Source organism: Mirounga leonina, unplaced genomic scaffold (genome assembly GCF_011800145.1).
Source record: "Mirounga leonina isolate KUSES-001 unplaced genomic scaffold, KU_Mleo_1.0 Mir_150, whole genome shotgun sequence".
In the NCBI taxonomy this organism is placed as follows: domain Eukaryota; kingdom Metazoa; phylum Chordata; class Mammalia; order Carnivora; family Phocidae; genus Mirounga; species Mirounga leonina.
Window position 1 is genome coordinate 23,990,181 of NW_023270374.1, and position 17,985 is coordinate 24,008,165.

General features: G+C 37.7%; 1 protein-coding gene across 1 annotated transcript; it reads left to right on the forward strand.

Moving 5' to 3' along the window:
• Positions 1–8,161: 8,161 nt before the first annotated feature.
• On the forward strand, positions 8,162–12,629 carry DEFB126 (defensin beta 126). The gene is made up of 2 exons (XM_035005675.1): positions 8,162–8,219; positions 11,526–12,629. The coding sequence occupies exons 1-2, from the start codon at positions 8,162–8,164 to the stop codon at positions 11,744–11,746; spliced, it is 279 nt and encodes a 92-aa protein (XP_034861566.1). The 3' UTR covers positions 11,747–12,629.
• The last annotated feature ends 5,356 nt before the right edge of the window (positions 12,630–17,985 follow it).

Genomic DNA, 17,985 nt, shown 5'->3' on the forward strand with positions numbered 1-17,985 from the left:
TGTTCCAAAAAATAGAACTGGAAGGAAAACTTCCAAACTCATTTTATGAGGCCAGCATTACCTTGATCCCAAAACCAGACAAAGACCCCATCAAAAAGGAGAATTACAGACCAATATCCCTGATGAACATGGATGCAAAAATTCTCAAAAAATACTAGCCAATAGGATCCAACAGTACATTAAAGGATTATTCACCATGACCAAGTGGGATTTATTCCTGGACTGCAAGGTTGGTTCAACATCCACAAATCCATCAGTGTGATACAATACTTTAATAAAAGAAAGAACAAGAACCATATGATCCTCTCAATAGATGCATAAAAAGCATTTGACAAAGTACAGCATCCTTTCTTAAATAAAACTATTCACAGTGTAGGGATAGAGGGTACATACCTCAACATTATAAAAGCCAACTATGAAAAACCCATAGAGAGTTTTTCCCCTAAGGTCGGGAACATGGCAGGGATGTCCATTATCACCACTACTATTCAACATAGTACTAGAAGTCCTAGCCTCAGCAATCAGACAACAAAAAGAAATAAAAGGTATCCGAATTGGCAAAGAAGAAGTCAAACTCTCTTTGCAGATGATATGATACTTTATATGGAAAACCCAAAAGACTCCACCCCAAAACTGCTAGAACTCATATAGGAATTCAGTAAAGTGGCAGGATATAAAATCAATGCACAGAAATCAGTGGCATTCCTATACACCAACAACAGACAGAAGAAAGAGATATTAAGGAGTTGATCCCATTTACAATTGCACCCAAAACCATAAGATACCTAGGAATAAATCTAACCAAAGAGGCAAAGAATCTGTACTCAGAAAACTAGAGAATACTCAGGAAAGAAATTGAGGAAGACACAAAGAAATGGAAAAGCATCCCATGCTCATGGATTGGAAGAACAAATATTGTGAAAATGTCTATGCTACCTAGAGCAATCTACACATATAATGCAATCCCTATCAAAATACCATCCACTTTTTTCAAAGAAATAGAACAAATAATACTAAAGTTTGTATGGAATCAGAAAAGACCCCAAAGAGCCAGAGAAATGTTGAAAAAGAAAAGCAAAGCTGGTGGCATCACAATTCCAGACTTCAAGCTCTATTAAAAAGCTGTAATCATCAAGACAGTATGGTACTGGCACAAAAACAGACACATAGGTCAATGGAACAGAATAGAGAACCCAGAAATGGACCCTCAACTCTATGGTCAACTAATCTTCAACAAAGCAGCAAAGAATGTCCAATGGGAAAAAAAACAGTCTCTTCAACAAATGGTGTTGGGAAAATTGGGACAGCCACATGCAGAAGAATGAAACTCGACTGTTTCCTTAAACCACACACAAAAATAGACTCAAAATGGATGAAAGACCTAAATGTGAGACAGGAATCCATCAAAATCCTTGAGGAGAACACAGGCAGCAACTTCTTCGACCTCAACTGTAGCAACTTCTTCCTAGACACATCGCCAAAGGCAAGGGAAGCAAGGCCAAAAATGAACTATTGGGACGTCATCAAGATAAAAAGCTTTTGCACAGCAAAGGAAACAGTCAACAAAACCAAAAGACAACTGACAGAATGCGAGAAAACATTTGCAAATGACATCAGATAAAGGGCTAGTACACAAAATCTATAAAGAACTTATCAAATTCAACACCCAAAGAACAAATAATCCAATCAAGAAATGGGAAGAAGACATGAACAGACATTTCTGCAAAGAAGACATCCATCATCCATACTCTGCACAATGTATATGATTTATAATTGCTGATAGCTTTATCAAAACTTCATACTTACTATATTTCTCTTTGAACGTGTAGTAGGATATCAGTGGCTTTAATCTGAGCTTCCCTGGCAACTAATGAAGTTGAGTACCTTTTCATATATTTATTGGCCATTGACACATCCTCTTTTGTTAAGTGTCTATTCAAACCTCTGGTTACTTTTTTTATTAGGTTGATCTTTCTCTTACAGATTTGTAAACATTTTCAAAATATTTCATATATTAGTCCTTCATCAGACATATGTATTGTGAATACTGGCTCCCACACTATGTCTTTTTACTCCTTTACTGGTGTAAATTTATGACCAGAAATTCTAGATCGTAATAAATTTCAACTTATATTTCTCCTTTATAATTTTTACTTTCTATAGTCCATTTCAGATGTATTGAAGACCTTCTCCTCTGCTTTCTTCTAAAATATTTGTTCTTTTACTTTTCACATTTATATCTGCAACCACTTGTACTGGCTGTATAAGGTATGAAAGAAGAGTCAAGGTTAATTTTCTGCTATATGCCAAGTCACCCAGGCACAATTTACTAAAAACAACATTGGTTATTCAGTTGACTGCAGTGTTGCCTTAGCAATAATCAAGCAACTGCGTAAGAATATCCATGATTCTGCTATGTGTAACTATATCCTTTCTTACTATTCTCTTTTCTCTTGTATCTTGTTATTGGTTATATAGTCTCCAGTTTTGTACTTTTCCTTCAAGATTACCTTAGCTATTACTTACTCTGAATTTTCATTGATTTTTACAATCAGATCATCACTTCCTGTTAAAACAAACAATGGAATTTAAACACCTTGACTGAGTTTATAGATTTATTAAATTTGTAGAATTTATAGTTTGACAACATTACAATATTGAATGCAATGATCATGTAGCATGGTGTATTCCTCCTTTAATTTCCCTCAGTTTTCTTTTAGATTTATGCCAGATTTTGAAGTTTTTACTATTAGCATTTTAAAAAATTTCTGATCCTACTTGTATTTGCTAATATATGGAAAACACAATTCATTTTTGTAATTTTATAACTTCATTTATTAAATTTAATATTTATTTTATTTGCACATTACTTTGTATTTTTTCTATGGTATCAGTTACTGTGAAATCATTTCCCATTATAAAACCTATGTGTATATGCTGAGCTTTGATTTCTATCTCCCTTACCCAGGGACAGCATCAAAATAATTTTTTTAAATTAACTACAATTATCAGGCCATCAGATTAAAACTAACTTGTATGTCCAACTTATTTTCTGTATTAATTCTCCTTCATTTTTGGCTAGACTTCTTTACTCACTTGTCAGTTCAATAATGCTTTCTAGATACTGTAAAAAGTGTTAACATACTTTTTAGTTATTTTTAACTAAAGAGTAGGTCTGAATAACTAGCCCACCAATAATATGAAATGGAAACCCACCAAATTTATGTTTAATAAAAATGTTAGGATTTTTGCTTGTGCCCAAGATGGAATCAAAAGGACCAGATTTACTCTCTCAAATCAAACAACTAAAAAATTGGACAAAATATGACACAACAATTTTAAATCATTGAGGAATAGGAAGCTCAAGAAGTAACTCCTGAGAGAAGGAAAACGAACAACGTAAAGCCTATATTTGCCCCCAGCTAACTGCCTGCAGGGATTTTCCAAGCTGCCATGCAGGGAGGGAAAAGCCAACAAAGCTTAGAGGTTTCCATGAGATGCAGAGACAGAGTTAAGATGTCAGTTTTTACCAATTTTATCTATAGATTTAAGGCAATTCAAATCCAAATCCCAGCAAGTTATTTTATGGGTACTGATAGACTGATTCTAAAATTTACATGGAAAGGCAAAAGACACAGAAAAGCCAGCACAATATTGAAGAAAGAGAAACTTCTTCAACTTCAACTACCCAACTTCAAGACTTTCTATCAAGCTACAGTAATCAAGACAGTGTAGTATTGGTGAAAGAATAGACAAATAGATCAATGGAACCTAATAGAGGACCCATAAATAGACCAACACAAATACAGTTAACTGATCTTTGATAAGGGAGCAAATACAATTCAATGGGGGAAAGAAGTGATGCGGGAACAACTGGACACACAAAAAATGAATCTAGACACAGATCTGACACCTTTCACAAAAAATAGTTCAAAATGGATCCCATACCTGATGCAAAATGCAAAAGTACACAACTCCCAGAAGATAACATAAAAGAAAATCTAGGTGACCTTGGGTTTGGTGATGACTTTTTACATGAAACACCAAAAGCATGATCCATGAGAAAAAAAATTTAATGGACTATCAAAATTAAAAACTGGAGGCACCTGGGTGCCTCAGTCAGTTAAGTGAACGACTCTTGATTTCAGCTCAGGTCATGATCTCAAGGTCCTGGGATCGAGCCCCATGTCGGGCTCCATGCTCAGCAGGGAGTCTGCTAGAGGATTCTTTCTCTCCCTCTCCCTCTGCCCCTCTCCCATTCCTCTCTCTAAAATAAATAAATAAATCTTTAAAATTAATTAAATTAAAAACTGCTGCTCTGTGAAAAACACTTTTTAAAGATTTTATTTATTTATTTGAGAGAGTGGGAGAGAGAGAGTAAGAAAGCAGAGAGGGAGAGGGAGAAGGAGAAGCAGACTCCCTGCTGAGCAGAGAGCCGGATGTGCCGCTCGATCCCAGGACCCTGAGATCATGATCTGAGCCGAAGGCAGATGCTTAACTAACTGAGCCACCCAGGTGCCCCTGTGAAAAACACTTTTAAAATAATGAAAAAAAAAGCTATAGATTAGGAAAATATATTTGTAAAATACATATCTAATAAAGGACTTGTATCCAATATATACAAAGAACTCTTAAAAGTCAACAGTAAGAAAAGAGGACTGACATCTGTTAAGATGGCTGAATAAAATATTGCCCTCTCACATCCCCTCTGAACAATAATTTGGCACCCATCCATGGACAAAAATGCTTTATGGGAGCTTTGGGATTCAGGTAGGAGATTGTGAAACCCTGGTGCAGTCAAAGACTTAGCAGAGCTGTTTTAAGAACACAGGCCAACACCCCGGAAGCTGACTCACCAATCCTGGTCCCTGCTGCAGACCAGGAGAAAGCTCTGACCTCTAAGGACTTATCTACAGCCCCACTTGGCTTGGTCCTGTCATCAGTGCCATGTATCAAGGGGCCCTGGAAGAGTCACACACACTCATGCATAGGGTAATAGTCATACAGAATTTGGTCCTGGCTGTGCACCAAGAAAGTTGCCCAAGAACCAGCTCCAGCCCCTACCAGCCCTCTAACTGGATTCCAGCCCATCCCAGCCATAGTCCTCAAACATTCCTGCTGTCACAAAGACCTGACAGGAGACACTCCTACCTGTGCCCCTGGAGTTTCTGGAAGGGCCCTATATTTGGCTCCAGGTTCCTCATAGCCACAGTCTGTCAGCAGTCCTAAGGGTCCAGGATCCCAGTGGGAAACACTCCTCTCTGCATCTCCAGAGATCATAAACAATCTACAGATTTAATGCAATCCCTATCAAATCTTAATGGCATTTTTCACAGAAGTAGAAAACAATTCTAAAATTCATATGGAACAAATAGCCAAACCAATTTTGAGAAAGAAGAACAAAGCTGAGGCATCACACTTCCTGATTTCAAAACATATTACAAAGCTACAGTAATTAAAACAGTACTGGCATAAAGACAGACATATAGACCAATGGGACAGAACAGAGAGCTCATAAATAAATCCATGCATATATGGTCAACTGATCTTCAACAAGGGTGCCAAAAATACATGATGGGGAAAAATAATATCTTCAACAAATGGTTTGAGAAAACTGTACATCCCCATGCAGAAGGATGAAATTGGACTCTTATCTTACACCATACACAAAAATCAATTCAAAATGGATTGAAGACTTAAATGTAAGACCAGTAACTATAAAATTCCTAGTAGAAAATATATGGGAAATCTTCACGACATTGCTCTTGGCAATGATTTCATGGATATGACATCAAAAGTACAGGTAACAAGAGCAAAAATAGAAAAGCAGGACACTACATCAAACTAAAAATCTTCTGTACAGTATAGGATACAATCAACAGAATGAAAATGCAACCTGTGGAATGGTGGGAAATATTTGCAAACCATATACTGAAAGGATCAATCTCCAAAATACATAAGGAACACCTATAACTCAACAGCAAAAAACAAACAAAAAAACCATTAACAACTCAATTTTAAGATGGGCTAAGGAATGAATAGACATTTCTCCAAAGAGTACATACAAATGGCCAACAGGTACCTGAAAAAATTTTCAACATCACTGATCATCAAGGAAATACCAATCAAAACCACAGTGATATATCATCTCACATCTGTCAGGATAGCTATTGTCAAAAAAAAAAAAAAAAGACAAGTGTTAGCAAGGATGTGGAGAAAGTAGAACCCTTGCACACTGTTGGTGGGAATGCAAAATGGTGCAGCCACTATGGAAAACAGTATGGAGTTTCCTCAGATAAATAGAAATAGAACTACTGTATGATCCAGCAATCCCACTTCTGGATATTTATCCAAAAGAACTGAAATTAGGATCTTGAAGAGATACTGGTGTTGCAGATATTGTTGCAGCATTATTTACAACACCTAAGGTGTGAATAGCCTGTTCACAATTAGCTAAACAACCTAAATGTCCACTGACAGATCAACGGATAAGAAAATATGGTACAGGATATTATGATAAGTGAAATAAATCAGACAGAGAAAGACAAACAGTGTATGATCTCACTTATATGTGGAATCTAAAAAAATCAAACTCATAGAAAAAGAGATATCAGATTTATGGTTACCAGAGGGTGAAGGATGTATGCATTACATTAATTCTGGTGATAGTTTCACAAGTGCATAACCTGTCGAACTCATCAAATTGTACACTTTAAATAATGCATTTCTTTTTTTAAAAAAAAGATTTTATCTATTTATTTGACACAGTGAGAGCAGGAACACAAGCAGGGGGAGTGGGAGAGGGAGAAGAAGGCTTCCTGTGGAGCAGGGAGCCCGATGTGGGGCTCGATCCCAGGACCCTGGGATCATGACCTGAGCCGAAGGCAGATGCTTAATGACTGAGCCACCCAGGTGCCCCTACATAATGCATTTCAATGTACATCAATTATATCTCAATAATTTTAAATAATAAAAAATAAAAATTCCCCACAAAGAATAAAATCTCTAGGACCTTACCTCCAGTAACAATCCACAGGGCTACTTAAAAGAATTTTTAACAACACAAATAAAATCTTCTTTGAATGCCTGCCTCTAACTCAGTCAGAAAACTATTATCAGAATGACCTCTGTTTTATACTCTTCTGGTTAATGCATTTACTTCCATACAACACGTATAGATTTTTCACATAAATTAGAATTACTCTATATGTTGTTCTGCAATGTTGCTTCTTCACTCAAAAATGTTTGGAAAGACAAAACCTGCTGCACTCCTTCTAATGAATGTACAGCATTAAATTATATCTATGCACTTCATTTTATAATATTCTATTGTTGGACTTGAATGGGAATTTAAAGACATCATTGTACATGTATCTCCAAGCATTGATATATTTCTTTTAAAAAAAAAACTTTTTAGGGCACCTGGGTGCCTCAGTCGTTAAGCATCTGCCTTCGGCTCAGGTCATGATCCCAGGGTCCTGGGATCGAGCCCCGCAACAGGCTCCCTGCTCCATGGGAAGCCTGCTTCTCCCTCGCCCACTCCCCCTGCTTGTGTTCCCTCTCTCGCTGTGTCTCTCTCTGTCAAATAAATAAATATAATCTTTTAAAAAAAAACTTTTAAATTGCAGATTATCAACAAAGTATTAACTTTTTCATTCAACAAACAACTGCTTAGGTACTTCTTTATGCCCAGAACTAACACACAGAAAAGAATAATATGTAGTCAGTATTCAAAAATCCATTGTATTTTAGGAAAAGAGACAGCCAGGTGAACAGGCAGTCACAATGCAGTAAGGTAAATATTTTAGAACCAACACAGGAGGACTGTGGAAAAACAGGAGTACCCAGCCTTGAGGGAGCAGCATAAATTCTTCTTGTGTTTTTCTCTCCAAATTGTCATACACTTCAGCAGAGTTTGCACCTACTCTTCTAAGTCCTTTTTCCCCCAAGGCATGCCTAGAATAGGGCTCTTGAATAGTGACACCTCAATTAGAGAGGCTGGTCAATGGACTGAAGTTGTTTGGCACAGTATTCTATATCCTACTGGTCTACTGGTTGAGCCCAACCCCGTCTAGGGAGGACAATAAAGACCTGTGTGCAGTCACACTGAATAAAGAGTTCTGGACTCCATAGAACCCACTGCCTACGTGTTTCAGGAGCCATGAAGTCCCTATTGTTCACTCTTGCAAGCTTCATGCTCCTGGCCCAATTGGTTTCAGGTAAACAGAATCTTGTGGGAAAAAATCTAGCCTAGAACAGGGTCCTGGAAATGGAATCCCTATTAGCAAACATCTGTGGGAGTAAGGGTAGGGTTTTCGCTGGTAGGGGGTGCTAAGGTATGCCCTACTTCAGAACATCTCTATTATAAGAAACCTCTTACAACAGCGCAGTGTCTATGGTTGGCAGTTAAGGAGAATAATGAGAATCCAAATGCAGAGATGGTCTTGTTGTTCCAAACCCCCCCTCTATCCTATCACTCAGGGCTGGCTCAGGCCAGTCCTGCCTCACTTCACTTTGTATGGCACCAAGTATTACTCTTGAAGTAACAATTCTACAATATTACTTCTTCTGATTTTCTTGGTCTTACTCCCATTTTTTTATTCTTGGATATGATTAACAGGACAAGAAAGGCTGTTTCTAAATATCTATAGGACTGTAAGTTAGAAAAGGAAAGAAACATATTCTGAGTGAACATGGGGAAAAGATTCAAGACTGTTGGAAATTCTATGTCAGATTTCAGCTCTATGTGTATAGCATTCCTTCCTTTTAATTAATTATATAGCTTATATTTACAAAATTAAGACAAGAACACTGGAAACATTTTAGAAATAAAGAAATTGGCCACCATTCCATCACTGCTCACATTTTTTTAAAAAGTTGTTACCAACTGATACATGAGTTTATAATCTGCCCTTTTTTAACTTAAGTTTGTAGCAGGTAAACTTTCATTCCTAATGCCTTAGCTACTTCTAAATATTTTTATTGATTTATTAGAAGCACAAAATCTTCATTTTCATGTTGTCAACTCTATTGGCATTTCCTTTGCATTCTTCCATTAGCTTAGAAAGTTCTCTATGTTGAGGACAGTTTGTGCACCATGCTTACTGTGTTGTTTTATTTTTATTTTTATTCCAGTATAGTTAACATACAGTGTTATATTAGTTTCAGGCATATAATACAGTGATTGAACAATTCTATATATTGCTTGGTGCTCATCATAATTGTACCCTTTAATCTGCATTACCTATTTCACCCATCCCACTACCCCCACCTTCCCCCTGGTAACCATTAGTTTGTTCTCTATAGTTAAGAGTCTGTCTTTTGGTTGGTCTCTCTCTTTTTTTCCCTTCGTTCATTTGTTTTGTTTCTTAGATTCCACATATGAGTGAGATCATATGGTATTTATCTTTATCTGACTGGCTCATTTCAATTAGCATTGTACTCTCTAGATACATCCATGTTTTCTAATGGCACAAAGTGAAGAACTAACTTTTTGAGGTAGAATTTCCTAACAGAGAATTGTATAACTCTATAGCCTGCCTCTAGAGAAAGTATTTTAGGTTCTCTAGAATTTACAGAACTGTTCAAAAATAACTGTAGGAAGGCTGCCTCAGAAGATGTTCAGATCTATTGCATCCTTGAAATTCTATGAGTTTAGATTGCTGATTTTGCTGTCTCTGGGACATTGATGATATACACCACATACTTGCATGGTGTCCTCTTTCTAAATCAAAGGACCTGAGAAAACTCACTTCCCTTTCTAGACACACACAAGCAATTCAGGATTATTCTGCAACACTATCCAAGGCTAACCCAAGATCTCTCTAGATTAGAGAGATGCAAGCCTTAGAAAGGACATTTGGAAGGACGCATCAACAAAACACCAGGGCTCAAGGTAGATCAAAATGAAAAGGAAGGAAACTTGATCTGAGGTTTCCATCCACTTGTCCCAGCCGAAGAAAGCAGGAGAAAAACATTTGAATGTTATCTCCATGGAGATATCTGGGATGGAGAGAAAGAAGACCATGGAGAGAAGGGCTAGAGAGACAGTTTAAGGTCAAAGACCATTCTGGAGACTCCTTACAGACACAAAAGAATAAAAAGAAGAGATAAAGTAAGAAAAATCACACAAACAAAGAAGTCAAGCAATCTTTTCCTGTCTCAGAAATAGCAGGTTCTTCCCACACTCTTAGCCTTCACATACGCTATTACTTCTTCTTTGAACACTCTTTTAGATCTTCACATAGTGGGACCCCTTTCATCCATCCTTCTGTCTAGGCTTGAACATCATTTCCTAAGGGAAAATTTCCTCAACAACCCCAGGCAGAATCCTGATTTTAGGAGTGAGAGGCCCATTCATATAGCCCTACATCTATATATGTAATTGCATGTACATAAACATTATGTATGTAAAAATCTCATTTAATCCTCAGAGCAGAATTAAACAGCTGATAAAGGATAACAGTGGTGGTAATAGTCAGAAATCAAAAATGACTGTTCCCATTTGCTTACTCTCTACTACATTCCATTATGTTTTTTAATTTGCTGCACTTATCGCAATCTGCAGTTATTGTTTATTCATTTACATATTTATTTTCTTCCCACCACCACCTCCCACATAAGCTTCTCAGATCTTGTCTTCCTGTTCATTGTTTCATTCCCATCATTCTTGCAGAGTTCTTAACATAGTAGGCACCCATTATATATGTGTTGATTGAATAGGGAAATGAGTTGAGCAACACAGATCCCGATAAGAAAGAGTTCTAACATCTCTTCAGGGCCTTCTATGTGTTATACCATGTGATAAGAAAATTTTTTATATATGTATATAATATGTAGGCACACCTTGCAGAATGGCTCCCTAATAAATATATTCCTAGTAGAATGCCTTTTGGGTTATTTCCAAAAAGTTGTAGACTGTATTTATATCTCAATATTATACAGGTATATAGATATTCATGTATATATGAGAAGTTATATTACATTTAATAAGACAATATATAAGACAAATCCAGTTAAATTTCACATACAATTTGTAGGACCTCACAAACTGGTAAAGATATTTTGAAAATCTCACCAAGTGTCAACAAAAGCCAGTGAATTGGGGTGACAGTAAGAGGAATTACAGTGATGATCTGAGCATTTCATATTTTAAAATGATCATTTTTTTAAATTTTTCTTTAGGTGGTTTATGTGTGTTTTAGTTACATTTTATGAAATTGGTTAGGGCTTTTGTACTTACTAGAAATAACTGTTATATATATTTTCCCATTAAAACAATGGGGAATAGATACCTGGTAAGTGTTTATATTCCGAATTTCGATTTCAGAAAGGCTCATATATACATCAAAATTCTATGTGTGTATATTTTTATAAAATCTCAGAGCAGGTCTGAGGACTAGGAAAAATATAACAATGCCACTGGTAAGGGACTTGAATGATCAGTGTTCAAAAAACTATTGTTATTTTCTACCTTTTTGTGATAGGTCTCTGGTTTAAATAATCTATATAATTCCTTTATGCAGGTAGTTGGTATGTGAAAAAGTGTGCAAACAAAATTGGAAATTGCAGGTCGATGTGCAGAGTGGGAGAGGTGGTGATACAGCCTGCTACTGGGATATGCCCCAAAGAAAAAATGTGCTGCATCCTGTCTGGCAAAGAGTTTAATTCTGCTGTCTGCGAGGAAAACTCAAAGATGACAACCACGGCACATGCTTCAGAAGGTTCAACGAGTGTCACTAGCTGAACATTCCCACCTGTCTCCTGACCTAGGATCCCTGCTTCATTAAAGCAAAGGGCTTTACTCTGGTGTCACTCTTCTCACTACACCCCCTTCCCCTGTCCCTCCACAGAACAATGTCTGGAAGGGCATCACATTTCCTTAGCACCAGCAGTGCCAGGGGAGGGATGCAAATAAGGTAGACACCAGACACAAGTGCGGCTTGGTCCAAAACACCCACTAGGGACTGATAGATGGAAGTGATGTCATCATTGAAGACAGTTCCCAGCCTGCATGCTCACAATCTGCCATAGCAGTGATTATCAAATGTTAAAGCACATCAGAAACACCTGGAGAGACTGTTAAAACAGATTTCTGGGCCTCATCCCCAATTTCTGATTCTGTGGTAGAGCCTGAGGAATTAGCATTACCCACAAATTCCAAGTGATGCCAATGTTTCTGGTCCACGGACCACACTTTGAGAAACAATGGCCCATAATATGGAATGTCTAAAGGCCTCTTCCTATAGATTGAGGGCGAAATCATACATATTTTTGAAGTGGTTACTGATACAAAAGCATTCTTACAGAGTGCTTAGGTAATCATTTTCTTATTAGATTTCCTATAACAACCTCAGAATGTAGGTATCGTGACTTCACTTCAGAGAAGAAGAAACTTGATGTATAAGCATTAGAACTGGAACAGATTTAATTGAACACTGAAAGCATTCTGTCACTATACCTTGATGTTGTCCTATTTTCTCCTCAATCACAGACCCCAACTTAGATAGGATGGTAGAATAAGATCTCTATAATGTGACTTGAATACAGGGATAGACACTTTAAGCTTAAGGACTTTTCCCTTAAGAACTCCACATGCACAGGGGCGCCTGGGTGGCTCAGTCGTTAAGCGTCTGCCTTCGGCTCAGGTCATGATCCCAGGGTCCTGGGATCGAGCCCCACATCGGGCTCCCTGCTCAGCGGGAAGCCTGCTTCTCCCTCTCCCATTCCACCTGCTTGTGTTCCCTCTCTCGCTGTGTCTCTCTCTGTCAGATAAATAAATAGAATCTTAGAAAGAAAAAAAAAGAACTCCACATGCACAAGTAAGAGAATATGACCAGGGGCATCACACTCAGCCACCCATACCCCAGGACCACTTCCTTGATACTTAGACTGGGAGAATAGGAAATGCAGTTGCCTTCACTGGCTTTGTTTGTCTGTCAGTCTGTTTGTCCACCTACGAGGTGATAGGGTTGGACTGAATTTCTTTCTCCTTACCTTTTTCATGCTGATATCCTTCTGACTCTAAAAATATGAGCTTAGGTTATGCCTAGTTGGGTCAACTTCACCTTTCACCTCACAAGAGGCCAAAGATTTAACGTGGAGAACTAAAAGTGGGACAAAACATTGGCTGAAGAGTTATTACACTGTAAACACAAGTCCATGAGTGCTGTCATGGTACCCTTTTCCAACTTCACTTGATCTCACATTCCATTACTAATAGGTCTATGTGAATCTTCCACCTGTAATATGTATCACGACTTCTATCTCCACTCCTGGAGTAAAGACTCAGCTCTCAAGACTTGTGCTGGGATTATTGCAAGAGTCTTCCTGTTGATTGCTATGCATTTCTTCCGCACATACTCATACATCCTCTATACTGATAGCCAGTCATTTTTCTGACACAAATCTAATCAGCAAGCTCTCCTCTGGCATCATTGCACACAGATTCCTAGCAAACATTTCAGTCCAGGCTTCACTGTTCTTCACATTCAGATCCTAGATTACATTTCCAGTTTTATCTCCTCTCACTCCCCCAAGGGCCATCCCACACAAATCAAATGCGATTGATTTGAACTTACTGGATTGGTTCTGGATTTGAGTTTTTATACATACTCTTCTCTCTCCACTTACCCCTGCACAGGAAAATCTTTATTCTCATCCAGAGAATTCATAACCACATTGCTCCACCCAAAACACAACTACCTCATGTCTTGTTCTCCTTTATTATGGCTTATACGGAATTTATCACCATGTCACATCATGTTCTATGTGTCTGCTTGTATGTCTTCTCCTCTAACTAGATTTTGGAATTTTATTCAAGGAGAGGAACTTTTTTCTATTTCTCTCTCTCCTCTTGTCCCGTAACTAGATTCTATATTAGAATTTGTTGAATAAGTAAAGAGGGTTCTTGATAGCCTGGACGACTTTTGGATGTTACTGAAATTTCGCGTTTATTCTAGATCTTCTCCAGAAGATTGGCCTCTGCCTCCTCAAACAGATACATCTATGATCTATGATATAATCCAGCAGAGGAGATTTGAGGGGTGGGTCATCCCAAACTAGCAGGACGTCATTGCCTTTTACTCCCATGGCTCTCGTTGTAGGCAGAACTCGTGAACTCATACAGGAAGGGGGGTGGACAGAGGCAGGTCACTTCAGCAGAGGAGGGCAGTAGAAAAAAACATGAGCTTTACAGTCAGACATCTATGAGGTCATTCATGGTCCCCCCATCTATTCATCTATTCAGTCTGTAGACAATTGATTTCCCACCTTCAAGCCTAAGTTTATGAAGTTGAAGAACAGAGAAAACATTTAGTCCCTCTCAGAGCACTTTGAAGGCTGCCAGAGTAGTATATTCAAATTTACTTACAACATAGGGACTTAGCCATAGCAGGTTGCTGATTCCTGGGTGAAGAGCAGAAAGGCACATTTCCTGAGGGCCCTGCCCACTAGACCATGGCTGCTCTGCATGGGTATGGTGATTAGAAAACATGTTTCACCTGGGGGTAAGCTCATTACAATGCAGAGAAGGCTGTGACAGAGGTTAGGAACATAAGATCTCACTGAACAGCCAGATGGGATTTTAAAGGCTCCTGATAGAACTCACTGTGCTTTCCTCTCACTAATCGCCTTGATCACTATCTTGAAAACATCTGAGAGCTATGGTCACTGTGATTACAGATGAGGAATATCATTTTAGTGCTGCAGCCTGAAACTTTACCCTCCTGTCCTTTTCCCTTACATCCATTCCTTCTTCATCCCATGCTTGAACTTAGGTGGCAAATAACCTTTCTCTGCTTTGTGGTTTTGCGGACAAAAGGAACCTCCATTGTATGAGAATCACAATGTGCCAAGCATATTGATGCACAGTGTCATTAAATAAGAGCCTTACATAATAATTATGATAACATGATTAAAGCTGAGGAAACTGGAGCAAAACATATCTAATATTATATCTAGGTTTGCTCCTTACTGTTTTTACTCATCGTGTGGCCTCTCCCTCAATTCTTTCACTGGTATGTTTCACATACACCTACATCCTAGAATCACTCTAAAATTTAAAATAGGTAAGTCATAAAGAACAGTTTCTGGCATGTATAAAACTCTAAGACATGTAGACTTAGTGAGATATAAGCTTCTCCCATTTAAAAATGAAAACTCTGAGTTCATGGAGGAAGAGGATCTTGCACAAACACAGACAGTCACATATCAAAGGCAGTTCCACTACTTCCAATGCCACAACCCATCCGTAACCCATCTCATTCTAAACTGGAAGATATCCTCAAAGCTGATTTCTACCTCTTAAGCTTGTCATTTTGCATAGCCATTGAGTCCTCAAGAATGAGGTCTGCAGTCCATGCAGAATAATCTGGATTCCAGAAGGAAAATAGAGAAAGAAGGGCACAGAAGTTCATTTAAAGAAATCATAGGTGAGAACTTCCCAAATATGGGGAGAGACTTGGACATCCAGGTTCACAAAGCTAACAGATCACCCTATCATCTGATTGGAGAAACTTTCTCCAAGATACATTATAATGAAACTACTAAAATCAAAGATAAAGAAAGAATCCTAAAGGCAGCCAGTGAATGAAGATTGTAACCTACAAAGGAAACCCCATTAGGCTGTCAGCAGAGTTCTCAGCAGAAACCCTAAGGAGATAGTGGAGTGACATATGCCAAGTGATTTAAAATTGCCAGCCAAGAATACTCTATCTGGCAAAGTGTTCTTGAGATATGGAGTATAAATAAAGACTTTCCCAGACAAACAAAAGCTGAAGGAGTTCATCACCACTAGACCTGCTTTGCAAGGAATACTGATAGGAGTTTGAGCTGAAATGAAAAGATGCTAATCAGCGACATGACAACATATGAAAGTACACAACACACTGCTAAAGGTGGAAAATGTTAGTCAGATATAGAAAACTCTAATTTTATAATAGTAAAGTATATAGTATAAAGGCTAATGGAAAAGAGTATTAAAAATAATTATAGCTACTATAATCTGTTAATAAATTCACAGCCTTATAAAGAGGTAAACTGTGTCTCTTCAACAAATGGTGTTGGGAAAACTGAACAGCGACATGCAGAAGAATGAAACTGGACCACTTTCTTACACCAAACACAAGAATAAATTCAAAATCGATGAAAGACCTAAATATGAGACAGGAAACCATCAAAATTCTAGAGGAGAACACAGGCAGAAACCTCTTTGACCTTGGCCATAGCAACTTTTTACTAGACATGTCACCAGAAACAAAAGCAAAAATGAACTACTGGTACCTCATCAAGATTAAAAAGTCTCTTCACAGTGACAGAAACAATCAACGAAACTAAAAGGCGTTGGGAGAAAATATTTGCAAACAACATATCTGATAAAGGTTTAGTATCCAAAATCTATAAAGAACTTACCAAACTCAACACCCAAAAAACAAATAATCCAGTTAAGAAATGGGCAGAAAACATGAATAGACATTTTTGCAAAGAAGAAATCCAGATGGCTAACAGATACACAAAAAGATGCTCAACATCACTCATCATTAGGGAAATACAAATCAAAAACACGATGTGATATCACCTCACACCTGTCAGAATGACTAAAATTAACAACACAAGAAACAACAGGTGTTGGCAAGGATGCAGAGAAAGGGGAACCCTCTTGCAGTGTTGGTGGGAATGCAAACTGGTGCAGCCACGCCAGAGCAGTTCCTCAAAAAACTAAAAACAGAACTACCTTATGATCCAGCAATTGCACTACTAGGTATTTACCCAAAGGATACAAAAATACTGATTTGAAGGGGTACATGCACCCCAATATTTACAGCAGCATTATCAACAATAGCCAAACTGTGGAGAGAGCCCAAGTGTCCATCTACTGATGAATGGATGAAGATGATGTGGTGTGTGTGTGATGGAATATTACTCAGCCATCAAAAAGAATGAAATCTTGCCATTTACAATGACGTGGATGGAGCTACAGTGTATTATGCTAAGTGAAATAAGCCAGTCAGAGAAAGACAAATACCATATGATCTCACTCATATATGGAATTTAAGAAACAAAACAGATGAACATATGGGGGGAAGAAGGGAAATAAGAAACTCTTAATGATAGAGAACAAACTGAGGGCTGATGGAGGGAGGAGAGTAGGGGATGGGCTAGATGGGTGATGGTTATTAAAAAAGGCACTTGTTGTAGATAAGCATTCTACTCCTGAAAGCAATATTGCACTGTATGTTAACTAAAATTTAAATAAAAATCTTAAAAAGAGGTAAATTGTGACATCAGAAATATAAAAGGGGAGGAGAAGAGCCTTTATAGGTTAATGCAGGTAAGTTGCTATCAGTATAAAATGGACTATTTTATCTATGATATGTTTTATATAAGCTTCAAGGTGACCACAAAAAAACATCTAGAGTAGGTTCATGAAAAATTAAAAGGGGGAAGGGGCACAGAGCATACTAGCATGGAAAATCACCTATTTACAAAGGTAGACAGAAACAGAGGGGGAAAGGAGCAATAAAAATACATAATAACCAGAAAGCAATAAGATGGCAGCAATAACTCCTTACATATCAATAATTACTCTAAAATAAATGGATTGAATTCACCAATCAAACTGGCACCAAACAGAGTGGCTGGGTAGATAAAAAAAAAACAACAGAATTGTCAGAGATGATGGAACTGGGGAGATATTGTACGAGCACAAACTTACCAGTGCAACTAATAGATAAATAAATCCTGGAGATCTAATGCACAGTATTGTGATTATAGACAACTATATTGTATTATGGATATCAAACTTTCTAAGGGACTACATCTTAATTATTCCCACCACAAAAAAGGAATGATAATTATGTGATGTGATAGAGGTGCTAGCTGATGCTACAGTAGCAATCATATTGAAATATATAAATGTGTTAATCAACATGTTGTACACCTTAATCTTACACAATGCTATATGTCAAATGTCAATTTAAAATGAAA